General features: G+C 37.8%; 1 protein-coding gene and 1 non-coding gene across 2 annotated transcripts; one reads left to right on the top strand and one right to left on the bottom strand.

Annotated features, from left to right (window-relative positions):
* Nucleotides 1-3,540: 3,540 nt before the first annotated feature.
* LOC130949503 (uncharacterized) lies at nt 3,541-21,573 on the top strand. Its single transcript, XM_057878200.1, has 3 exons — nt 3,541-3,588; nt 3,646-3,928; nt 20,900-21,573. The coding sequence occupies exons 1-3, from the start codon at nt 3,541-3,543 to the stop codon at nt 21,571-21,573; spliced, it is 1,005 nt and encodes a 334-aa protein (XP_057734183.1).
* Nucleotides 14,168-14,275, bottom strand: LOC130952582 (small nucleolar RNA R71). Its single transcript, XR_009074762.1, has one exon. It is a non-coding gene; the product is annotated as a small nucleolar RNA R71 (small nucleolar RNA).
* Nucleotides 21,574-27,193: the final 5,620 nt, after the last annotated feature.

Genomic DNA, 27,193 nt, shown 5'->3' with positions numbered 1-27,193 from the left:
GTCGCAAGTCCCCACAGACGGCGCCAATGTACAAGATGACTCTGGTACGGGTTGAGAGGAGGATCGGGAACCTGCGGATCGAGGCGGATGTCGGACTATCCGAGTAGAGCGGGGATGGTACCTGCAAAGACACTCCGACGCTCAAGTCAGAATGGATCTAACAGGTAGAAAGTGTGAGGAATGAGTGAATACCTGGGGGACGTAGGTCCTCTTATTTATAGGTGATGGTAGTTATTTTATCTTTATCTTGTTGGGATAAGATAAAGGAGACGTTTGAATTCGAAAGTCGGTTAGGAGCTCCAATGGGCCGGTTCGAGGCTTTCTGGAAGGGGGGAATGGGTCAAACCCGAGGAATCGGATTTGTCTTTGGATCCGGGCTGGTGGGCCGGATCCGTAACAATTATTATTATTATTATTATTATTATTATTATTATTATTATTATTATTATTATTATCATTATCATTATCATTATCGTCATCGTCATCGTCATCGTCATCGTCATCGTCATCGTCATCGTCATCCTCCTAGCTATCATTTAGTTTTTTTGGCCGAAGCCATATATATATATGACACATGCCCCATTTTATTCTATAATCACAATAATCATCATCTTGCTTCATTTGGATATTTTTTCACCGAACTAATATGAAGAAAAGAGAGAAGGAAGTGACGGAGAGAAAGAGAGAAAACAGTGACTTCCGTTGATTTTCCGGTTTTAATTTCTTGTAATTCGTAACTCCAATAAAAAATCTAATTCGGTAAAAGTGTTTGTATTTTTTTTTTATATGTTGGCATTATTTTTGTTCGGTAAAAGTTGATGGTGATGTAACTCCCCTTTCTTTTGAGTTAAGCCAATTGGAGTTTTAAGAGACACAAACGATTTATGTCGCTTTTCTTTTCAGCAGCTCGGTTAGAAAATTTTTTTAGAGCTTTCGTTGATTTTAATTTCATACGGAGGTAAGGATTTATTTTTAAAGTTAAATGTTTTAATTTAAGAATGCCTAAAAAACTTATTAAATAATTGTAAATAATTTACGAGAGTCTAGTATTACTAAAAGTATTATTTTGGAATTTTCTATAAAACTGAAACGCGACATCGGACTAAAGGCTCAATATTAAATAGTTAAAAAGAAAAACGAGTTAGTAACGCCTTACTTTTGATACGATCATGACGTGCTAAAAGTTAGGGTGTTACAACATAAACCGCTTATTTATATAGATATTTATAGACTCTATTATTTATATTAACAGGCCCCGTCTCTACAAAAACCACTCTACTTTGAGACTCGTCTAACTTATGTAGATATTTACAAAAGAGACTAGCCCTCTAAAAAGTCTATACAAAGTTAAGGTAAAGACTGCTACTACTGCTAGTACTAGTCATAGATCAATGATAGTTAAAGGAACACGGAATGTTGTGCTGAAGTAAGTGGAGTTACTCTAGCACGCTAGTAATGTTGCTGCTACTCACATCCACATACTGTCGAAATGCTGCGAACTCAAAAAAGATCACGCCAGCCCCATCTACGGGACGAGAAAAAATAAGAAGGTGAGAATCTACGGTTCCCAACAAGGTACTAAGCGAGAAACTAAGGGGTTCTGCAGCCTAACTCTAAGAATTCATGTAGTTACGTTGGCATGCAAGTACAAATACAGGTAAATATAGCAGACTAACAATCACAGAATCACAGAATATAGTAGCCTAAGTCTAAGAGATAATTCACAATCACAGAATACAACTATAAAAAAAATGCACGATATGCAAACAGTATGATGCATATCTGTCCTAGGTAGGCCATGAGCTCACGCGTCGGTTAATTATCCATAGTCCGACGTTATTCGGGACTAAGCCCAAATATGATTTTTTTCAACTGCGTACGTTCTACATATGTGCCTAATGGACAAAGCCATGTACATTTGGCAACCGACAATCATCACAAAGCTTAACAACATAGTATGCTAAAAGTTGGAGAAACAATATGCATTTGATGGATGTCCCCACCATCAATCTCAATCAAGTAGTGGGCAAGAGAAATGCAACCGCTACCCTTGCCAAACATATAATCTAAAGGGCGTACATTCTGAAATCTTAAAGTTTCTAACCCTTTCTTCTTATAATACCCTGTTTCATTCTCAGTGTGGAACTCTTTTGTCCTCAATCTTTCAACATTACAATTGTGTATTTTCCTTTATTAAGAGACCATTTTATCTTTAGTCTTTTTACAAGATTCCCATTTTGTTTTTTTTTATACTAACTTTCTCTTTTGCTTTTCTCCTTAGGTTTATAGTGGCACTTTTACCTCTAGGGTTACTAATTTACCACTGTACCTTCATATTTTTTCAAATAGAATCTTTTACCTTTTACTAAGTTAATTAACCATTTTTATATTTTACTTTATGCTAAAGTTATTATTATACCCCTAAGTGTTTTAAATATTAATTTTTAGTCTTGTTTAATGATTGATAAATCCATATTTATGATGATTTTTGGATTGGAAAGAGTGGAATTGATCAACTTAACTTTCATTTTTATTTTATTCTATACCTTGATATATTTGTTCAAGTTGTTTAAGGTTTAAGAGGTAAAAATGGCTAGGAAAAATTGGTGAAAGCATGTGAAAGCAAAGATTTCACGAAGAAACGAAAGAGAAAAAAATCCAGTGCTGTATACAAGCACTCATTTGTGCACAGGCACAAGTCTAGTCGCGTGTCTCATTTAAAATGACACGTGACTCACGATTTGAGAGGTCATTTTGGCACATTTCAGACCATTTATTTGAGGGCCATATTTGAAGTCATTCATGAAGGGGATTTAAACACACATTTCATACACACTCTTCATTTTTCTTTTGTTAGGATTTTAGACCTTGAATTCTAGAGAGAAGCTCCAACTTCTCTCTAGAATTCAACGACTTCTTATGATTTTCATTTTAGTTTTAGGTTTTTAGTTTTGTTTAATTGTAGTTTGGTTAAATTACACAGTTAGTCCCTACACTTTCAGTGAAATTACAAATTGGTCCCTACAGTTTAAAAGTTTGTAATTGGGTCCCTGAAGTAAATTAAAATTTGTAATTGGGTCCCTACCGTTCAAACTCCGTTTGATTTAACAGAATATTCGACAGCATATTCGCCCTTGAGCATGTGAGTTGCACATGCAGAAGCTGGACTGAGAAAAGACTCGTTATTTCTTAGTTTCAAATTTTTGTAATGACCAAAAATCCCACTGAGACCCTTCATTATCGTTACGCTTCATCTCCAGTAGAATTTGTCTCTGCCCATGCTTCTCTTCCATCGTTGGAATTGATCGTCGAGTGTGGTTCGGACTGTGTGGAGTTGCTTTCTGCTTGACATTGTTGGCAGCTGAAGAGTGAAGTGTGCAAGAGAACAACACTAAATCAGGTAAGAGTTCATAACCCTCAATCCCTTCACAGCTGTGAGTTGAATGTTATGGTTTGATTTTTTTTCAGTGGAGGTTAGAGTATCTAATGTAGTTAGGGTTTCTCTGATGAATCTATTGTTGTTTGTTTTTTTTGGTAGTCATGGGAGATTTTGTGTTTACCCTTGATCTCTACCATGGTGGTCGGATGGTTAGCATGAAAGGAGGGAAATAATACCTTGGTGGGACAGTAGTGGAAGGGTTGCAGTTTGATTTAGATGAGTGGTCGTTACAAGAAATTGTTGCAGCGCTGAAAGAAGTTGGATACACAGGCAATGCTAAATTCTGGTGGAACGAACCTGGAGTTGCATTGAAGGATGGTCTTAGGGAGTTGAAGTCTGATGGAGATGCAATGATAATGGGTAAGTATGTAGTAGAACAAGAGATTAAACACTGCCATGTGTATGCGGTTAGTGGATGTAGACAAGGAAATGGGGTTGAGATAACCTCAAATGATGAGGACTATATATCCTCTAATGGTGAGTACAGTGGTAATGATTTAGTTGAAGTAGAAGTGGTAAGTCAATCAGAGTCTTCAAGTGAGGATAACAGATTTGATGACAGTGCTGCTGATGCGTGAGCATCTTATCCATCTTTTTCTAGTGAATTTGCATCTAAATTGTTGAGTTTAATTAAGAATTAATTATATTTTAGCCATTATGGATGCTATTTTGAGTTTTGTGCAATTTTATTTATTTTAGGTAGCATTCGGAGGGATTTGATAAAGTTTCTGCAGAGAAAAAGAAGAAACCAAAGAGATGACCAGCGAAGACCGACGCGGACGCATGGCTCACGCGACCGCGCGGAATGGAGGAAAGTGCAATGACGCGATCGCGTGCCTGACGCGAACGCGTGGACTGGAATTTGCACAAATGACGCGTCCGCGTGACTGACGCGTCCGCGTGACTCGCAAAAAAGATCATCGACGCGATCGCGTGCCTGACGCGTCCGCGTGACATGCGCCACGTGCAGAAAATACAGAAAAATGCTTGAGGCAAATTCTGGGCTGTTTTGACCCACTTTCCAGCCCAGAAAATACAGATTAGAAGCTGCATAATTGACAAACTAAGTGGTCCCCACCCATCAACTGAAGATCTGTTAATTAGTTCAAATTTAAATTCAAATCTTATCTTTTAGGAAAAGATATTATTTTTATTTTTAGATAATTAGATTTTAAATTAATTAGGATTAGTTATAAAAAGGGGAGACTTCTCTTCTATTAGGGAGACTCCATTGGGGAATTGGATCCCATCATTGGAATACATTTTGTTACCTGAACCCTTATTTATTTTCTACTCTGAACCATGAGCCACTAATATTCCATTGTTAAGGTTAGGAGCTCTGTCTATTTGTATGGATTGATTTTATTACTTTTTCTATTTTAAATTATGTTTTGGATTTATATTTAAGAATTGTTTTCGTTCTTTATATTATGAATTTGGGTGGAACGGAAGTATGACCCTCTTTCTATTTGAGTTCTTGTAAAACTTGGAAAAGCTCTTTACTTGAACAACAGCTTGAAAACATATTCTCCTAAATTTTAATTATTTGGATTTAATGGGATATGTGACATATAATCCCCTTATTTTTGAGTAATTAGAGTTTTTGTGGCATGCAAACTGAAAATTGATTTTTACCCTCTAATTGGAATTAATTAACCAAGGAATTGGCAGTTAATGAATTTTAGAGGAGACTAGGAAGGTCTAAGGAATTAGGGTCTAGTCACATATAGTTTGCCATAAATTAAATCCTACATAATTAAAATAATTAGTAAGAAAAGTTAATCCAGAAAAATAGATAACTCTGAAGCCTTAACTATTTTCTCTATATTTTATTCCCAATTTATTTATTTATTTTTTTTTTATATTTTGAATTCAAACTTAAACATTTTGAACATCTCAAAACCAATTTCTGCCTGCCTAACTAATCCAATCAATCAATCATTGTTGCTTGATCCATCAATCCTCGTGGGATCGACCCTTACTCACGTAAGGTATTACTTGGTACGACCCGGTGCACTTGCTGGTTAGTAAGTGTGGGTTATAAAAATTCCGCACCAAGTTTTTGGCGCCGTTGTCGGGGATTGACTATGATTAACAACTATTAGTTATTTGATTGCTTAGATTAGGCATTTTAATTTTAATTTTATTTAAATATTGTTTTATTATTTTTCAAAAAAAAATTTTAAAAATTTTTTCTTATTTTCTTTTTTTTCGTTAGCAACCCCTCCCCTGTTTCGTTTTTCTTTTAATTTTTTTTTCAATTTTCTTTTTCCTTTTTTACGTTAATTTTTTTTTCTTTTTTTTTCCTTACGTTATTTTCCTTTTCGTTCGTCCCCCTCCCTCCTGTTTCGTTTTAAATTCTTTTTTTTATTATTATTTGGTTTTTGTAAAAATAAAGTAAAATAAAATAAAAAAATAAAATAATTTAATACTAATATATATTTTTTTTAATTTCTAAAATTAAGTTTGGTGTCCTCGTAGTAAGTTTTTTTTTAAAAAAAAAAATTTTTAATACTAGTATTTTTCTTTGTTTAACTTTTTAATTTTTAGTTGATCTCTTTTTATTTATTTTTAAATTCTTCTTTTATTTTTATTTCTTTTCCAAAAAAAAAAATTTTTTGTCCTTTCTTCTTTACTTACTTGGTTACCACATGGTGCGTTTAATCCTGTTTGGTGTTTTGTACTGAGAAAAAAATAATGGAAAGAGATCACATAGGTTACTACTTACATCCAAGTAGTGATTCATATTATGGTGGATGGAGGAACTATCAAAATTTTGGTTGGCAAAGCCAAAACCAAAGAAACTTCAGTGCTCCATGTTCCAACTACCAAGAACCATCATCTTTCTACCCATGTCAAGAGCCACCATCAGATATTGAAACTTCTCAGAAGGAGAGTGTTATTGAAGTAGAAACTCTTAATGCTATTCTTGCCTAGAACAAGCTTATGACTCAGCAATTAAGTCTACTTACTCAACACATGAGTGGCATGCAAGTCCCAACTATCAACACCCAACATCCAAATTTTGAGTGGGAAGAGCAACCTCAGAGGCCACAAAATTTTAATCATAGTTCTCAGGGTGTTTTTTCAACAGAATAATTCTAATAACCACCAGTTTCAGTCTTCTCAGTCCCAACAGAACAATGATTTGGAAGCAATCTTAGCAAGCTTTATGCAGGAAACCAGAGCCTCAATAAGAAACTTGGAAGTACAAATGAGCCAAATAAGCAAGCAATTAGAAGAAGAGGAAGATGCACAACCTCCAATACCCTTGGTAAGTAATGAAGAAGAGATTGCATTAGAAGAAAGCTACCAAGAGGAAGAGGTTGAAATTGAGGAAGCTTACAAAGAGGTAGAAGAATTCAAAGAAGAACACAAGAGAGTGGAGCTTACAAGACTTCTCCCAAAGCCATCACCATCCAATACAACATTCAAGTGGGTAAAATTCCTACCCTTAACCTTTCCTTTCCTACTTGAATATGGGCTACTGGAGACGGATGGTCAACTTAGAGCTCTTTGTGGCATTAAGAGTAAGAGGAAGATGGTTAGTGGCAAGAGATGTCAAGCAAGATTCAGTATGGTTGCATGCTCCAAATTAAAGTGCAAGGATTGGTGTAGAGCTAATTTGAATGGGTCTAGAAGGTTGCTTGGATGTCTCTGTGAAAATTCAGATTGCTTGCCACCCGGTGGGAACAATGGTGATACACAAGAAGACGGGTGTAAAAGCAAGGTCTGGGACCCTGGAATTCATTCCCACAATCAACACTCTTGGGACTTTGTCACTTGCTTCAGCTTGTTCAAAGGCGTTATGCGCCTGACTTGGGATCCTGGTAGCCATTGGAATTACAAACATTGGTGGAGATTCCTAGATCAGTACAAGCACAAGCCACCATGACAAGGAGCTCACCACATGTCCAACTTAAGGACTTTAACTAAAAGTGCTTGGTGGGAGACAACCCACCGTGGTATGATCGTTTCTTTTCAGTTTTAGTTATTTTTCGTAGTAGTAGTTTTCTTATTTAATTTTTATTAAGTTCTTTCTAATATTCTGACCATGCAACTATCCTATCTCAGGAACCAAACACCTCAAGCTACATTTCAAAAAAAAAAAGCACACACGACGCGAAAGCGTCGCTGACGCGTTCGCGTTAGATGGATGTGTGTGAAAAATAAATTTGACAGAGAGTTGCGCGGGAGTGGCGCGAGAAAGGAGCCTTTCACACAAACAAGCTCACGCAATCGCGTGCCCCACGCGTTCGCGTCACTTGTGAATTTTTCGCCATCCACGCGGCCGCGTCACTGACGCGAACGCGTGGCCTGCGAAATCGACGTAAAAGAGTGTTTGGGTAGAGAGTTGTGCTAAACGCACGGAATTGGTTTCGCGGACGCGTGACCGATGCGATCGCGTCGATTGCACAAATGGTCATCCACGCGTTAGCGTGACCGACGCGATCGCGTCATATGAAAATAGGCATCCCAAGCCATGCGAACAGAAAGTCGCGCGGGCACGCTGCTGGCTTCGCGCGAATTGCACAAAATACAAGTCACGCGAATGCGTGCCTGATGCTAACGCGTCATTAAGAAAAATGCGCGACCCACGCGACCGCGTGCTCCACGCGTTCGCGTCGCTTGCGCCACACTAGTTCGCCGCCCAGTTTTCTTTCTCTCTCTCTCCCAATCCTAATTCTCTCTTATTCTTTTATCCTTTTATTTTTCTCTCCTCATAATATTTGTCTCTTCTATTTTTAGTTCTTATTTGCTTGAGGACAAGCAAACCTTTAAGTTTGGTGTTGTTGGACGCTACACTTATGGTTTTTCTAAAACACAAAAGGGAGGCAAATCATCCTCACAAAGGAGCACAACCTGAAGAATAAAGCGACTGCTAGGATAACTAAGGTGGTTGAGTTCCTTTCATTTTTATTCCTCCTTTCTTTTTCTATGTTATGTTCCGATTTTCTGCTATTTTACTTTGTCTGTTTCATGATCTTTTATTAGTTAAAATCCTAGGATTAGTTTTCTTTTAATTGCTTTAATGATGAAAAGATGTTTCATGTACCACTCACTGAACTTGAATCTAAAAAGAAAAGAAAAAGAAGTGATGTATTGCATGAGAAATTGAGTTTAATTCTAAAAATAGTCTTATTTACTTAAATGTGGTGGTATTTTCTGTAATTTTTGAATGCATGATATGAACAGTGCATATTTGAATTTGAATCAAGGGATGTTGATGTATAAGGAACAGAAATTTAGAGAATTATTATGACTTCTCTGAAATAAAAAAAAATTTAATCCTTGAAGCAAAAGAAACAGCAAAAGAAAAAAATCATTATTTTAAAAAAAATATAATAATAAAAGCAAGGTCCAAGGCTCTGAGCATCAATGACTAGGGAGCTCAGACATGATTAAAAGCTCAAATAGTTGTTTCCCTAGTTATATGCTTGTGGTGTGATTGTGTCAAGTAATCCTTGAGACAGAACACTTAGAGTCGAGACCAAGTGCGTTTAGCAGAGTATGCCAAAGGCTTTGAGCACCACTGTCTGGGAGTAACTGAAAGAAAAATCAGAACTCAAAGAGAGTTCCCCAGTTAAGTGCTTGTGGAGTTTCTGTGTCAAGTAACTCTTGAGACAAAACATTTAAAGTCACGGATAGGCTCAAGGTGCAAAGCACCAAAGAAAAATAAATTAAAGTAAATTTTGCTGTGTTCAAGGATTAAACTGAAATATAAAAATCAGAGAATTCATAATATTATCTGGATTCTAATTCCGAATGACAATGACATCCTTCTGATTCAAAGGAGAGTGAGATGCCAAAACTATTCAGGATTACAGTTATAAACCCCACTATAAAAAGAGACATGAGCTTAATCGAACTCTCATTCTCATGCAAATTCACATCCTAAGCCTATATTAGTTTTGGTTGCTTGAGGATAAGCAACAGTTTAAGTTTGGTGTTGTGATGCGTGAGCATCTTATCCATCTTTTTCTAGTGAATTTGCATCTAAATTGTTGAGTTTAATTAAGAATTAATTATATTTTAGCCACTATAGATGCTATTTTGAGTTTTGTGCAATTTTATTTATTTTAGGTAGCATTCGGAGGGATTTGATGAAGTTTCTGCAGAGAAAAAGAAGAAACCAAAGAGATGACCAGCGAAGACCGACACGGACGCATGGCTCACGCGACCGCGCGGAATGGAGGAAAGCGCAATGACGCGATCGCGTGCCTGACGCGAACGCGTGGACTGGAATTTGCACAAATGACGCGTCTGCGTGACTGACACGTCCGCGTGACTCGCAGAAAATATCATCGACGCGATCGCGTGCCTGACGCGTCCGCGTGACATGCGCCACGTGCAGAAAATACAGAAAAATGCTGGAGGCAAATTCTGGGCTGTTTTGACCCACTTTCCAGCCCAGAAAATACAGATTAGAAGCTGTAGAATGGACAAAGCAAGTGGTCTCCACCCATCAACTGAAGATCTGTTAATTAATTCAAATTTAAATTCAAATCTTATCTTTTAGGAAAAGATATTATTTTTATTTTTAGATAATTAGATTTTAAATTAATTAGGATTAGTTATAAAAAGGGGAGACTTCTCTTCTATTAGGGAGACTCCATTGGGGGATTGGATCCCATCATTGGAATACATTTTGTTACTTGAACCCTTATTTATTTTCTACTCTGAACCATGAGCCACTAATCTTCCATTGTTAAGGTTAGGAGCTCTGTCTATTTGTATAGATTGATTTTATTACTTTTTCTATTTTAATTTATGTTTTGGATTTATATTTAAGAATTGTTTTCGTTCTTTATATTATAAATTTGGGTAGAACGGAAGTATGACCCTCTTTCTATTTGAGTTCTTGTAAAACTTGGAAAAGCTCTTTACTTGAACAACAGCTTGAAAACATATTCTCCTAAATTTTAATTATTTGGATTTAATGGGATATGTGACATATTGATGAGCGGATAATTTATACACTTTTTGGCATTGTTTTTAGTATGTTTTTGGTAGTTTTAGTTGAGTTTTTATTATATTTTTATTAGTTTTTAGTTAAAATTCACTTTTCTGGACTTTACTATGAGTTTGTGTGTTTTTCTGTGATTTCAGGTATTTTCTGGCTGAAATTGAGGGACCTGAGCAAAAATCTGATTCAGAGACTGAAAAGGACTGCAGATGCTGTTGGATTCTGACCTCCCTGCATTCGAAGTGGATTTTCTGGAGCTACAGAAGCCCAATTGGCGCGCTCTCAATGGCGTTGAAAAGTAGACATCCTGGGCTTTCCAGCAATATATAATAGTCCATATTTTGCCCAAGATTTGATGGCCCAAACCGGCATTCAAAGTCACCTACAAAAATTCCAGCGTTAAACGCCGGAACTGGCACCTAATTGGGAGTTAAACGCCCAAACTGGCATAAAAGCTGGCGTTTAACTCCAGAAAAAGTCTCTACACGAAATTCCTTCATTGCTCAGCCCAAGCACACACCAAGTGGACCCGGAAGTGGATTTTTATGTCATTTACTCATTTCTGTACACCTTAGGCTACTAGTTTTCTATAAGTAGGACCTTGTACTATTGTATTTGACATCTTGGTAGCTATCTTTGAGTTTTATGCTATCTTAGATCATTGAGAGGCTGGCCATTCGGCCATGCCTAGACCTTATGCTTATGTATTTTCAACGGTGGAGTTTCTACACACCATAGATTAAGGTGTGGAGCTCTGCTGTTCCTCGAGTATTAATGCAATTACTATTGTTCTTCTATTCAATTCCGCTTGTTCTTTATCCAAGATATCACTTGTTCTTCAACCTGATGAATGTGGTGATTGACGCCCATCATCATTCTCACCCATGAACAAGGTGACTGACAACCATTCTTGTTCTACAAGCATCTGAGGCTTAGTGAATATCTCTTGGATTCTTTAATCGGAATCTTCGTGGTATAGGCAGGACCTGATGGCGGCATTCAAGAGAATCCGGAAGGTCTAAACCTTGTCTGTGGTATTCTGAGTAGGATTCAATGATTGAATGACTGTGACGTGCTTCAAACTTTAACCTGCTGGGCGTTAGTGACAGACGCAAAAGAGGGATTCTATTCCAGTAGGAGCGGGAACCAAACCGGTGATTGGCCGCACTGTGACAGAGTGTATGAGCATTAGCTTTCACTGCGCGGATGGGAGGTAGCTGCTGACAACAGTGAAACCCTACACGAGCTTGCCATGGAAAGGAGTAAGAAGGATTGGATGAAGACAGTAGGAAAGCAGAGAGACGGAAGGGAAGGCATCTTCATGCGCTTATCTGAAGTTCCTACCAATGAATTACATAAGTATCTCTATCTTTATCTTTTATGTTATTTTCGTTCATCACCATATCCATTTGAGTCTGCCTGACTAAGATTTACAAGATGACCATAGCTTGCTTCATACCACCAATCTCCATGGGATCGACCCTTACTCGCGTAAGGTTTATTACTTGGACGACCCAGTGCACTTGCTGGTTAGTTGTGCGAAGTTGTGTTTATGCCATGGTATTGAGCACCAAGTCTTTGGAGCCATTACTAGGAATTGTTCATGTTTAGAAAAGTGTTGATCACAATTTCGTGCACCAAGTTTTTGGCGCCGTTGCCGGGGATTGTTCTTGAGTATGGACAACTGACGGTTCATCTTGTTGCTTAGATTAGGTATTATTTTTCTTCAGAGTTCTTAAGAATGAATTCTAGTATTTCAAGGTGATGTTCTTATCATCACCAAAGCTGATTGATCATCATCAATTTAGCTCTTGAATGCAATGTCTTGCTGAAGCTTAGCTAGCTATGTCTAATTCCTTTAGACTAAAGCTTTAGACTAACATTGCATGATTCCTGGAATTCTCATTAAGAACTTTGATACCTTTATTTCCCTTTTCACTTAATTTTCGAAAAAAGCCAAAAAAAATTACAAAATCATAAAATCCAAAAATATTTCTTGTTTGAGTCTAGAGTCTCATCTTAAGTTTGGTGTCAATTGCATGTTTCTGTTCTTCTTGCATTTTTCGAATTTATGCAAGTGTCTTAATTAATCTTCAAGTTGTTCTTGATGATTTCCTTGTTTTGATCTTTGAATTTTATTGACTTGAGTGTTTTGTTGTTTCTCATATGCATTCTCATCTTGTTAGTGTCAGTAGTATACAAACTGCTAAGTTTGGTGTCTTGCATGCATTGTTATTTGATTCTTGTTGCATTTTGATTATTAAAAATCCAAAAATATTTTTAATTTGTGTCTTTTCAAGTCAATAATACAGAGAATTGAAGATTCAGAACATACTGCAGAGGAATTACACAGAAAAAGCTGAGCATTCAAAAATGCCCAGTGAAGAAGGCAGACTGGCGTTTAAACGCCAGCCAGGGTACCTGGTTGGGCGTTTAACGCCCAAAAAGGGTGCATTTTGGGCGTTAAACGCCAGAATGGATACCATTCTGGGCGTTTAACGCCAGGATGGTGCTAGGGGGAAGATTTTGTTTTCAAATCAATTTTTTTTCAAATTTTCAAAGTTTTTCAAAATCAAATCTTTTTCAAATCATATCTTTTCAATCAAATGTTTTCAAAATCAATTTCTTTCCTTTTTCAAAGATACTTACTAACAGTTAATGATTTGATTGAACATTTTTTGCCTTTTCTGTTGAGGAAGGTTTTATGCTTCAAATCATATCTTTTCTTGTTAGAAAAGTCACTAATTTTCAAAATCAAATCTTTTAAAATTGTTTTCAAAACATATCTTTTAAAATTGTTTTCAAATCATATCTTCTCAATCACATCTTTTTAAAACCATAACTTTTCAATCAAATCTTTTTAATCACATCTTTTTCAAAATAGTTTTCAATCAAATCTTTTTGATTTCTAATTTAAAAATCTTTTTCAAAAATCACTTGGTTTCTCTTCCACTTTGATTTTCGAAAATCAATTAATGTTTTTCAAAAATGTTTTCAAAATATTTTAATTAATTTTCGAAAATCTTCTTCCCTCCTTCTCACATCCTTCTATTTATGGAGTACCACTCCTTCTCAATGCACAATTCGAACCTTATCTAAGTAAAGTTCGAATTCTTCTTCTCCTTCTTCTTTCTATTTCTCTTTTCCTCTGACACCTCAAGGAATCTCTATACTGTGACATAGAGGATTCCACATTTTCTTGTTCTCTTCTCTTTCATATGAGCAGGAACAGAGACAAAGGCATTCTTGTTGAAGCTGACCCTAAACCCGAAAGGACCTTGAAGAGAAAGCTAAGAGAAGCCAAAGCACAACTCTCTTTAGGGGACCTGACCGAATTCTTCAAAGAGGAAGAAGACATGGCAGCCGAAAACAACAACAATGTAAACAATGCAAGGAAGGTGCTGGGTGACTTTACTGCACCTACTCCTGATTTCTATGGGAGAAGCATCTCTATCCCTGCCATTGGAGCAAACAACTTTGAGCTTAAGCCTCAATTAGTTTCTCTAATGCAACAGAATTGCAAGTTCCATGGACTTCCAATGGAAGATCCTCATCAGTTCTTAGCTGAATTCTTGCAAATCTGTGACACAGTCAAGACTAATGGGGTTGATCCTGAGGTCTATAGACTGATGCTATTCCCTTTTGCTGTAAGAGACAGAGCTAGAATATGGTTGGATTCTCAACCTAAAGAAAGCCTGGACTCTTGGGAAAAGCTAGTCAATGCCTTCTTGGCAAAGTTCTTTCCACCACAAAGATGGAGTAAGCTTAGAGTGGAAGTCCAAACCTTCAGACAGAAGGATGGAGAATCCCTCTATGAAGCTTGGGAAAGATACAAACAATTGATCAGAAAATGTCCCTCAGACATGCTTTCTGAATGGAGCATCATAGGTATCTTCTATGATGGTCTCTCTGAACTATCCAAGATGTCTTTGGATAGCTCTGCTGGAGGATCTCTTCATCTGAAGAAGACGCCTACAGAGGCTCAAGAGCTAATTGAAATGGTTGCAAATAACCAATTCATGTACACTTCTGAAAGGAATCCTGTGAACAATGGGACTAGTCAGAAGAAAGGAGTTCTTGAGATTGACACTCTGAACGCCATTTTGGCTCAGAATAAAATATTGACTCAACAAGTCAATTTGATTTCTCAAAGTCTGTCTGGAATGCAAAATGTACCAAACAGTACTAAGGATGCTTCATCTGAGGAAGAAGCTTATGATCCTGAGAACCCTTCAATGGAAGAGGTGAATTACCTAGGAGAACCCTATGGAAACACCTATAACTCTTCATGGAGAAATCACCCAAATTTCTCATGGAAGAATCAAGAGAGACCTCAACAAGGTTTCAATAACAATAATGGTGGAAGAAACAGGCTTAGCAGTAGCAAGCCTTTTCCATCATCTTCTCAGCAACAGACAGAGAATTCTAAGCAGAATACCTCTGACTTAGCAACCATGGTCTCTGATCTAATCAAAACCACTCAAAGTTTCATGACTGAAACAAGGTCTTCCATTAGGGATTTGGAAGCACAAGTGGGACAGCTGAGCAAGAAAGTTACTGAACTCCCTCCAAGCACTCCTCCAAGCAATACAGAAGAAAATCCAAAAGGAGAGTGCAAAGCCATCAATATGGCCGAATTTGGAGAGGAAGGAGAGGAAGTGAACGCCAATGAGGAAGACCTCAATGGGCGTGCATCAACCTCCAATGAGTTCCCCAATGATGAACCATGGGAATCTGAGCCTCAAAATGAGACCATAGAGATTCCATTGGACTTATTTCTGCCTTTCATGAGCTCTGATGAGTATTCTTCCTCTGAAGAGGATGAGTATGTCACTGAAGAGCAAGTTGCTAAATATCTTGGAGCAATCATGAAGCTAAATGACAAGTTATTTGGAAATGAGACTTGGGAAGATGAATCTCCCTTGCTCACCAAAGAACTAGATGACTTGTCTAGGCAGAAATTACCTCAAAAGAGACAAGATCCTGGGAAGTTTTCAATACCTTGTACCATAGGCACCATGACCTTCAAGAAGGCCTTGTGTGACTTAGGGTCAAGTGTGAACCTCATGCCTCTCTCAGTAATGGAGAAGCTAAGGATCTTTGAGGTACAAGCTGCAAAAATCTCACTAGAGATGGCAGACAACTCAAGAAAACAAGCTCATGGACTTGTAGAGAATGTTTTGGTAAAAGTTGAAGACCATTACATCCCTACTGATTTCATAGTCCTAGAGACTGGGAAGTGCATGGATGAATCCATCATCCTTGGCAGACCCTTCCTAGCCACAGCAAAGGCTGTGATTGATGTTGATAGAGGTGAACTGGTCATTCAAGTGAATGAAGAATTCTTTGTGTTTAAGGCTCAAGGATATCCCTCTGTCACCATGGAGATGAAGCATGAAGAGCTTCTCTCAAATCAGAGTCAAGAAGAGCCCCCACAGTCAAACTCTAAGTTTGGTGTTGGGAGGCCACAACCAACTTCTAAGTTTGGTGTTGAACCCCCACATTCAAACTCTAAGTTTGGTGTTGGGAGGTCCCAACATTGCTCTGAGTATCTGTGAGGCTCCATGAGAGCCCTCTGTCAAGCTACTGACATTAAAGAAGCGCTTGTTGGGAGGCAACCCAATGATTATATTTTATATAGTTTCTTTTGTTATTTTATGTTTTTTGTAGGTTGATGATCATAAGAAGTCACAAAATCCATTGAAAAAGCAAAAACAGAATGAAAAACAGGAAGAAAAATAGCACACCCTGGAGGAAGATGCTGCTGGCGTTCAAACGCCAGTAAGCCTAGCAGTTGGGCGTTTAACGCCCAGTCTGGCACCATTCTGGGCATTTAACGCCAGAAAGGGGCACCAGACTGGCGTTAAACGCCAGAAAAGGGCTAGAACCTGGCGTTAAACGCCAGGAATGGGCATCAGCCCGGCGTTTAACGCCAGAAATGGCTCAAAACGTGAATTTTGATGCCATTTGGTGCAGGGATGACTTTTCCTTGACACCACAGGATCTGTGGACCCCACAGGACCCCACCACCACTCCCTCTCTTCTTCCCCCATTCACCAATCACCTCAACACCTCTTCCCCAAAAACCCCTCACCTATCAAATCCCATCTTTCTCTTCACCACTCACATCCATCCTTCATAAATCCCCACCAACCTCACCCTTCAAATTCAAACCACTTTCCCTCCCAAACCCACCCATACATGGCCGAACTCCTTCTCCCCTCTCTCCTATAAATACCCTTCTTCCCTTCTTCATTTTCACACAACCTAAACACCACTTCTCCCCCTCTTTGGCCGAATACACCACCATCTCCCTCTTCCTCATTTCTTCTTCTTCTACTCTTTTCTTTCTTCTTTTGCTCGAGGACGAGCAAACATTTTAAGTTTGGTGTGGTAAAAGCGTTGCTTTTTCGTTTTTCCATAACCATTATGGCATCCAAGGCCGGAGAAACCTCTAGAAAGAGGAAAGGGAAGGCAAAAGCTTCCACCTCCGAGTCATGGGAGATGGATAGATTCATCTCAAGGGTGCATCAAGACCACTTCTATGAAGTTGTGGCCTTGAAGAAGGTGATCCCCGAGGTCCCCTTTTCACTCAAAAAGGGTGAATATCCGGAGATCCGCCATGAGATCCGAAGAAGAGGTTGGGAAGTGCTTACCAACCCCATTCAACAAGTCGGAATCTTGATGGTTCAAGAGTTCTATGCCAATGCATGGATCACCAAGAACCATGATCAAAGTGTGAACCCGGATCCAAAGAATTATCTTACTATGGTTCGGGGGAAATACTTGGATTTTAGTCCGAAAAGTGTGAGGGTAGCGTTCAACTTGCCTATGATGCAAGGAGATGAACACCCTTACACAAGAAGGGTCAACTTTGATCAAAGGTTGGACCAAGTCCTCACAGTTATATGTGAAGAGGGCGCACAATGGAAGAGAGATTCAAGAGGCAAGCCGGTCCAATTGAGAAGGCATGACCTCAAGCCCGCTAGAGGATGGTTAGAGTTCATTCAACGCTCAATCATTCCCACTAGCAACCGGTCCGAAGTTACTCTAGACCGGGCCATCATGATTCATAGCATCATGATTGGAGAAGAAGTGGAAGTTCATGAGGTTATAGCCCAAGAACTCTATAAAGTGGCGGACAAGTCTTCCACCTTAGCAAGGCTAGCCTTTCCTCACCTCATTTGTCACCTCTGTTATTCAGTTGGAATTGACATAGAAGGAGATACCCCCATTGATGAGGACAAGCCCATCACCAAGAAAAGGATGGAGCATACAAGAGACCCCTCTCATCAAGAGATCCCTGAGATGCCTCAAGGGATGCACTTTCCTCCACAAGACTATTGGGAGCAACTAAACACCTCCCTAGGAGAATTAAGTTCCAACATGGGACAACTAAGGGTGGAGCACCAAGAACACTCCATTCTCCTCCATGAAATAAGAGAAGATCAAAGAATCATGAGAGAGGAGCAACAAAGGCAAGGAAGAGACATTGAGGAGCTCAAGCACTCCATAGGACCTTCAAGAGGAAGGAAGAGCCGCCATCACTAAGGTGGACCCGTTCCTTGATTTCCTTGTTCTTTATTCTTCTGTTTTTCGAATTTTAATGCTTATGTTTATCCATGTTTGTGTCTTATGATCATTAGTGTCTTAGTGTCTATGCCTTAAATTTATAAATATCCTATGAATCCATCACCTTTCTTAAATAAAAACGTGCTTAATTGAAAAAGATGAGAATTGCATGAATTTTGAATTTTATAACAGTTTAATTATCTTGATGTGGTGGCAATACTTTTGTTCTCTGAATGTATGCTTGAACAGTGCATATGTCTTTTGAATTTGTGGTTCATGAATGTTGGCTCTTGAAAGAATGATGAAAAAGGAGACATGTTACTGAGGATCTGAAAAATCATAAAAATGATTCTTGAAGCAAGAAAAAGCAGTGAATACAAAAAAAAAAAAGGAGAAGCAAACGAAAAAAAAAAAAAGAAATAAAGTTGTGATCCAAGGCAATAAGAGTGTGCTTAAGAACCCTGGACACCTCTAATTGGGGACTTTAGCAAAGCTGAGTCACAATCTGAAAAGGTTCACCCAATTATGTGTCTGTGGCATGTATGTATCCGGTGGTAATACTGGAAGACAGAGTGCTTTGGGCCACGGCCAAGACTCAATAAGTAGCTGTGTTCAAGAATCATCATACTTAACTAGGAGAATCAATAACACTATCTGGATTATGAGTTCCTAAAGAGGCCAATCATTCTGAGTTCCAAAGGATAAAGTGAGATGCCAAAACTATTCAGAGGCAAAAAGCTAAAAGCCCCGCTCATCTAATTAATACTGATCTTCATAGATGTTTTTGGAGTTCATTGCATATTCTCTTCTTTTTATCTTATTTGATCTTTAGTTGCTTGGGGACAAGCAACAATTTAAGCTTGGTGTTGTGATGAGCGGATAATTTATACACTTTTTGGCATTGTTTTTAGTATGTTTTTGGTAGTTTTAGTTGAGTTTTTATTATATTTTTATTAGTTTTTAGTTAAAATTCACTTTTCTGGACCTTACTATGAGTTTGTGTGTTTTTCTGTGATTTTAGGTATTTTCTGGCTGAAATTGAGGGACCTGAGCAAAAATCTGATTCAGAGACTGAAAAGGACTGCAGATGCTGTTGGATTCTGACCTCCCTGCATTCGAAGTGGATTTTCTGGAGCTACAGAAGCCCAATTGGCGCGCTCTCAACGGCGTTGGAAAGTAGACATCCTGGGCTTTCCAGAAATATATAATAGTCCATACTTTGCCCAAGATTTGATGGCCCAAACCGGCGTTCAAAGTCACCTACAGAAATTCCAGTGTTAAACGCCGGAACTGGCACCTAATTGGGAGTTAAACGCCCAAACTGGCATAAAAGCTGGCGTTTAACTCCAGAAAAAGTCTCTACACGAAATTCCTTCATTGCTCAGCCCAAGCACACACCAAGTGGGCCCGGAAGTGGATTTTTATGTCATTTACTCATTTCTGTACACCTTAGGCTACTAGTTTTCTATAAGTAGGACCTTGTACTATTGTATTTGACATCTTGGTAGCTATCTTTGAGTTTTATGCTATCTTAGATCGTTGGGAGGCTGGCCATTCGGCCATGCCTAGACCTTATGCTTATGTATTTTCAACGGTGGAGTTTCTACACACCATAGATTAAGGTGTGGAGCTCTGCTGTATGTGGTGATTGACGCCCATCATCATTCTCACCCATGAACAAGGTGACTGACAACCATTCTTGTTCTACAAGCATCTGAGGCTTAGTGAATATCTCTTGGATTCTTTAATCGGAATCTTCGTGGTATAGGCAGGACCTGATGGCGGCATTCAAGAGAATCCGGAAGGTCTAAACCTTGTCTGTGGTATTCTGAGTAGGATTCAATGATTGAATGACTGTGACGTGCTTCAAACTTTAACCTGCTGGGCGTTAGTGACAGACGCAAAAGAGGGATTCTATTCCAGTAGGAGCGGGAACCAAACCGGTGATTGGCCGCACTGTGACAGAGTGTATGAGCATTAGCTTTCACTGCACGGATGGGAGGTAGCTGCTGACAACAGTGAAACCCTACACGAGCTTGCCATGGAAAGGAGTAAGAAGGATTGGATGAAGACAGTAGGAAAGCAGAGAGACGGAAGGGAAGGCATCTTCATGCGCTTATCTGAAGTTCCTACCAATGAATTACATAAGTATCTCTATCTTTATCTTTTATGTTATTTTCGTTCATCACCATATCCATTTGAGTCTGCCTGACTAAGATTTACAAGATGACCATAGCTTGCTTCATACCACCAATCTCCGTGGGATCGACCCTTACTCGCGTAAGGTTTATTACTTGGACGACCCAGTGCACTTGCTGGTTAGTTGTGCGAAGTTGTGTTTATGCCATGGTATTGAGCACCAAGTCTTTGGAGCCATTACTAGGGATTGTTCATGTTTAGAAAAGTGTTGATCACAATTTCGTGCACCACATATAATCCCCTTATTTTTGAGTAATTAGAGTTTTTGTGGCATGCAAACTGAAAATTGATTTTTACCCTCTAATTGGAATTAATTAACCAAGGAATTGGCAGTTAATAAATTTTAGAGGAGACTAGGAAGGTCTAAGGAATTAGGGTCTAGTCACATATAGTTTGCCATAAATTAAATCCTACATAATTAAAATAATTAGTAAGAAAAGTTAATCCGGAAAAATAGATAACTCTGAAGGCTTAACTATTTTCTCTATATTTTATTCCCAATTTATTTATTTATTTTTCCTTTTTATATTTTGAATTCAAACTTAAACATTTCGAACATCTCAAAACCAATTTCTGCCTGCCTAACTAATCCAATCAATCAATCATTGTTGCTTGATCCATCAATCCTCGTGGGATCGACCCTTACTCACGTAAAGTATTACTTGGTACGACCCGGTGTACTTACCGGTTAGTAAGTGTGGGTTATAAAAATTCTGCACCAGATGGTGATAATGAGAATTATTTTGGCTTTAATGTTGAAGAAGAAAACCAACAAGGTCAGCATCCAAATGCCTTCGGAGGTAACAGTGGCTCATTAGGAACAGATGATAATAATGTTGATTTGGGAGTTGGTGTTGAAAATAACACAGGAGGGGTGACTGAAGATGGAGCAGAAATTGATGTTAGAGATATTTCTTCGGGTTATGATACAGAGTCATTGGACAGCTTTGATGGAGATTTTGATGAGCCCATAAGAAGAAAGAGGTATCCTAGATATAATGAAGCTGACATGAGTGTTGATTATGAGTTTCGGCTGGGGATTGAGTTTAAATCTATTGCTGAGTTTAAGGAGGCTATTAAGGAACATGCATTGTTGAATGGGAGGGACATTAGATATGTCAAGAACGATCAGGTTAGATGCAGAGTCAAATGCAAGGGTTTAGGCGGAGAGTGTCCATGGATGGCATTTGCAAGTAAAGTAGGAAAATCTGGCTGTGTTAGGCTGAAGACATTGAAGAGTAAGCACACTTGTGGGAGGAACTACAGTGGCCGTCTTGCGTCCAGCAATTGGATTGCTAAGAAAATTACTAATAACATAAGTAGAGGAGAAGATATGAAGCTGGGGACTGTAATTCAAACAATTCAAGATAAATACATGGCAAATATATCTGTGTGAAAGGCTTACTGGGCAAGAAGAAAGGCAAGGGAAGTGGTGCATGGGAAGGCAGTGCAACAATATGGGAGGATCAGAGACTACTGTGCAGAGGTCTTAAGAGCAAACCCAGGATCGACATTGAAGCTGAAGTTGGAGAGACCCTGTCCAACAATCCTACCAAGGTTTGTACGAATGTACATGTGTCTCGATGCTGTGAAGAAAGGATTCCTGGCTGCTTATAGGCTTATTATTGGACTCGATGATTGCCATCTGAAGGGTGATCATGGACAACAATTGTTGGTTGCTATGGGAGAGATCCTAATGATAACTATTTTCCCTTAGCAGTTGTAGCAGTAGAGGCAGAGACTAAGGATTCATGGGCCTGGTTCTTGGAGTTGCTACTTCAAGACATTGGAGACTTCACAAATAAGAAATGGGTATTTATGTCAGACCAGCCAAAGATAAGATATTAATTTTAGTTTTCTATGAACTCATTTTTATAATTTTCTGTGAATTTCATTCTTATTTCAGCTGACCATTGATCACTTGGCAGGGGCTACTTCAAGTATTTCATGAAATGCTTCCAGGAGTGGAGCATCGGTTTTGCCTTCGACATCTCTATGCCAACTGTAAGAAGGCTTTCGGTGGGAGAATAATTTTAAGGGACTTGATACTTTTTACTGCTAAAGCAACTTATGTTGAGGAGTGGAATAGAAAGATGGATCGTTTGAAAGAGGTAAATAAAGAGTGTTATGACAAGTTGGCAGCCCTGGATCTTAAGATATGGACTAAATCTTACTTCACTCCATATGCCAAAAGTGATATGCTAATGAACAATATATTTAAGGCCTTTAATGGACGAATTTTGGAAGCTCGCAACAAGCCCATTTTGACCATGTTTGAGTGGATTAGATGTTATTGGATGGGGAGGTTTGCTGAGAAGAAGAAAAAAGGAGCTAAGTTCATGGGAAAAATACTGCCCAAGCCTAGAAAGAGGTTAGACATCATATGTAAAAGGTCCATGGAATGACAACCTAGGTGGGCTGGGGATTTAAAGTATGAGGTTTCACATAAAAATAGGATGATTCAAGAGAGGTTTGTTGTAGATTTGCTAGCCGGTTCATGTAGTTGTAGGTTCTGGGGGCTGGCTGGCATGCCTTGTATGCATACTTGTTCTGCAATATTCATGAAAGGAGACAACCCTGAGGACTACTGCAATAACTATTACACACCAGCAGCATATCTGGCATGCTATGGGACAACACTCAATCCAATTAATGGTGAAAATATGTGGCCAAAGGTCGAACTTAAGACGTTTAGACCTCCAATTTTTAGAGTCAAGCCTGGAAGACCTAGGAGAGTAAGACCTAGGATAGATCACAAACAAAACTAAGGAGGAGTGGAACATCAGTTACCTGCAGCAACTGTGGCCAATATGGACACAATAGGAGACATTGTCCCGATCCAGACATAACAGGTATATGCATTTATATCTTGGCTTCCTCATATTTTGGTAGTTTTGTACTCTATCACTAAGTTTGTGTGTTCTTGTCTTCAGAAAACAACCCTAGATCTGAAACTGTTGCTCCTCATGGTAATGCTCCTGCACCTGCTTCTCATGGTAGTGCCCCTGCTCCTACTCCTGCTAAAACTTCCACCACTAGATCTGCTACTGTTAGCCAAAGAAAAAGGGAAATGGGACGTGGCAGAGGAGGATCCAGACCTAGAAAATCTACATCTGCTACTCCTGCTGCTGTTGTTTCTCAGCCTGCACCACCTGCATCAGCTACAACTACTCCACCAGTGACTGCACCGGCTCCACCACTACTTCCACCAGTGGCTGCACTAGATCCACCCTGCCTCCACCAGTGACTGCATCAGCTCCACCACTACCTCCACCAGACCCAAGAAATTCCACAGCTCCACCAGTGTCTCTTCCAGCAGATCCACCACAACCTGCACTAGCTCCAACAAGGTCCACGGCTCCACCACTGCCTAAGACAAAAATTTTTAGTGTAAGGCGCAGTGGAAGATTTAAGATAGGTGTGAGGAAGGCAAAAGCTGGACCAACTGAAACCATAGACCTAACAGCAGATCAGTTTTTTTAAGTAATTAGGACTTAGTGGTATTAGTTTTTTGGTTGTGACTGTGAACTTTATTATATCCTATGTCCATATATTGTCAGTAGCTTATGAACTACTTTTGTTTTGTTTTTGTTGCTTTTGTTATATTGGGCATGTGGCTAGCTGATTTGGAGGGACCACTTTGACTATTAATTAAAATGAATGTTAACTACTTTACACTATATTATGTCTACTAGAGCTTTCTGCTATGGGACCAAATGAATGCAAATAATTTTTCAGAATCACTTGTCATTGATAAAAAAAGATGATTACATTTAGCACTAAACACTATTCAAATACACTGCATATACACTTTTTCTCCTATCTCATCAAACTTAGTTAAACCAATACACTGCAAATATTACAACCAACACACAACTCAATATCATCTTCTGCAATTATTTCTGCTTCTTCATGTCACTCTCCACTCTGCCAATTTATTATTGGAGTAATGTAAAATCAGAATGCAATCTTCCTACCCTTGCTTCCATGCGTCCTATCTCTATATTTAATCTATCTATCTTTCTTTCTTGTGCCTTTAGTAGTGCAGCATTCATATATTCATCCAACCTTACAAAATCTCCACCATGTTTTGAGCATCCTTCTATTTGATTTCTGTGTTGGGTGCATTGAGATTGAGCCCCAGCCATGTCTTCTTCATCAATCCATTCAAAAAACTTGCATCTTCTACTGGGACAGGATATAAATCTTCTATTTGGGTTCATCACAGTAGTAGAGGTTCGGAGTGTCAGCAGATCTCCACAAAAGTAGTGAGTCCTCCTCCCCTTTCCCATCACCTCTTCCTCTCTATCAATCCACTCAAAAAAATTACACTTTGGTAATTTACAACAAGCAACAAATCTCCTACCTGGGTTGTTCATAGATGACGAAGAGAGCACCACCATCTCTTCCCCACAGAAGCATCGATGTCTTCTCTTGTTCATACTCCTAGATGTTGAGCTTCCTTTGGACAATTGGGTTGAGTCCATCACAGTTCGAAAAAAACCTTCAACCCTAACAAAGGGACACAAATACTAGAGGAGCGCTGTGAGAGATCGTTATCTTCTCTTTTACTGTGACTCTTTAGAACGTTGTGAGAGATAAGGGCATTCTGGTAAAATAACAACATTTAACGTCTCTATTCACACTAAACGTTAGTGGGGACCCAATTACAAATTTTAATTTACTTCAGAGACCCAATTACAAACTTTTAAACTGTAGAGACCAATTTGCAATTTCACTGAAAGTGTAGGGACTAACTGTGTAATTTAACCTTGTAGTTTTTAGTTTATAAATTCTTAATTTGCTACCTTAGTTTTTTAGAATTTTTTGTTATTTTTTCTATTATGCTATTTTAGTTTATGAACTCTTGTTAAATTTATAGTTTTCATCACTGAATTTAATATTTTATGTTTTATTGTTGTCTATTTAAGATGTTATTTTTTGCTCTTTTGCAATTAGTAGTAGTAGTTTCTACTAATTCTTGCAATTTATGAAATTCTATATTTATGCACTCTAGATATTTGATAAAATGCTTCTCTTAGTCATAGAGTATATTTTTTCCTTCTTAACTTGGGTTGAAAATGTAACACCCCTTATTTTTGGATAATTTAATTATAAATTGTTATGTTTATCTCATTAAATTGAGCTTTTATTATAGAACTTATTTTATTAAAAGTATTTAAATTTAATTCTTATGAACTAAGAATATTAATTAGATTATCTCTAATTTAAAAATTAGAGTAGCTGCTATTTGAAAGTAATTTGTAAGTTGATAAATAAATAGTATTCTCAAAAATAATTATATTTAGTTTTCAAAAATTCTAACCCTAATTTTACCCTATAACACACACACCCACATACGCTCACACAGACGAAAGAAAGGAAAAGAGAAAAAGGAGTGCTCAAGCAAGAAGAAGAAGAAAGGAAATGAGAAGAAGGAGACGGCGCTGGTGATTGTCACTGCCACCGTTGCCACCGTCGAGCATGAGCAGAAGAGAGGAAGCGTTGAGAGATGCGATGAATAGAAGAAGAAGTCATCGCCATCGCCGTAGCCAAAGGCTCCATCATTGCTGCTGTGTGTGAAGAAGAGAGAGAGAGATAGACGTCATTGTTGGAGCGAGATGCTCCTGCTGCCATTGAGCTGTTCCGCCGCCGTCGCCAAGGTCCGTCGTGGAGAGGAGCACGAATGGGAGAGAGAATAAGGAGTTCTCTGTCGCCGGAAACGACGTTGACGTCGTCAGAAGACACTACCAAAGCTGTTGTTGCTCCATTCATTTGTTCCTTCTTAGATTACAGTAAGTATTTTTACTTTAGAATCCTAGCCATTAGTATTCTATTATATTTTGTTAAGAATTTTGAAGGTTAAAGTCGTAGGGTTGAGTTACCATAATTTCATGCTACGTTTGTGGCTGTCGCTATTGCGGGGAGTCATCGGAACTGCTAGTACTGCTGTTATTGTCGCATTTATGTTATTGCAGTTGGTTATTGAAGTAGTGGCTTTTCTTAAAACTTACTTTTATTCTAAGAAATTGTTATAATCGACATTGATGTGAAAAATATATTTTTAGTGATTATGTAAGTCTTATAAATTAATTGGATTGTTTTTATGATAACTGTCTAACACTTATTATTTTCGAAAAATTTAATTATAAATTAGTTATCTTATTAAATTGTGCTTTTTATTATAGAAAATTAATTGATTTATCTTTAATTTTAAATTAGAATATCTGTTTAAAAATAATTTGTAAGTTGATAATTAACTAGTATTCTTAAAGATAATTTTGTTGGGTTAAATTTGGTTTTTAATTACTATATTATCCTTTATCCCCTTTTATGAACCATAACCCTAATTTTGTTAACACATATGTAACAATTTTAATTTTTGCACTAATGTGAATTTTTTTAAAATAATATTTTAAAGTAATTAGTTTTATTATGATGAGTCGATTTCAAACTCCAAAATAAAATAGATTATAATATAATTTTATCATTATCTTATTTATTTATTTTACTTGCTCTAATTATAATGAAATTTGGATAATTAATAATAAATTCATCTTTAATACCAAATGAATAAAAAAAAACTCACTTTATAAAATTTAAAAAATTTACTTAATTAAAAAATATTAATAATAATATTTTTTAAATTTTTTAGATATTATTATTTATTTTTTAAATATTAAAAATTATTAAAATTTAAATTAAATTAAATTTTTATTTATATCATATTAAATACTAAATAAATTTATTAAAAAATTAAATTATATTTAATAACTTATCACTATTAATTTTTTTAAAAAAAAGGGGCCAAAACTTTGACTCATCTTCTTTATATCTGTCCCTGATTGTCTGTATTGTGTGCATGCACGACACGTGTCTGTAATCTCTTAATCCATAACTCAGAGATTTCTTCTTCTTCAATATTCCTATTCTCTCTCTTCCTCTGACTCTCAACTCTCATTCTCTCTCTTCCTTAACACAACATACTCAACAACTCTTTCTTCTCTCTTCTGATC

This window comes from Arachis stenosperma, chromosome 9 (genome assembly GCF_014773155.1).
Source record: "Arachis stenosperma cultivar V10309 chromosome 9, arast.V10309.gnm1.PFL2, whole genome shotgun sequence".
In the NCBI taxonomy this organism is placed as follows: domain Eukaryota; kingdom Viridiplantae; phylum Streptophyta; class Magnoliopsida; order Fabales; family Fabaceae; genus Arachis; species Arachis stenosperma.
The sequence above is the reverse complement of the archived record's forward strand: the minus strand, read 5'-3'. Positions and strand labels throughout refer to the sequence as shown.

Coding starts and splice junctions, on each gene's coding strand:
- LOC130949503 (XM_057878200.1), top strand. CDS start 3,541: ATGGGAGATTTTGTGTTTACCCTTGATCTCTACCATGGTGGTCGGATG. Junction 3,589..3,645: donor TCTACCATGGTGGTCGGATG/GTTAGCATGAAA, acceptor GAAGGGTTGCAG/TTTGATTTAGATGAGTGGTC. Junction 3,929..20,899: donor CTCTAATGGTGAGTACAGTG/GTAATGATTTAG, acceptor ATTCTGCACCAG/ATGGTGATAATGAGAATTAT.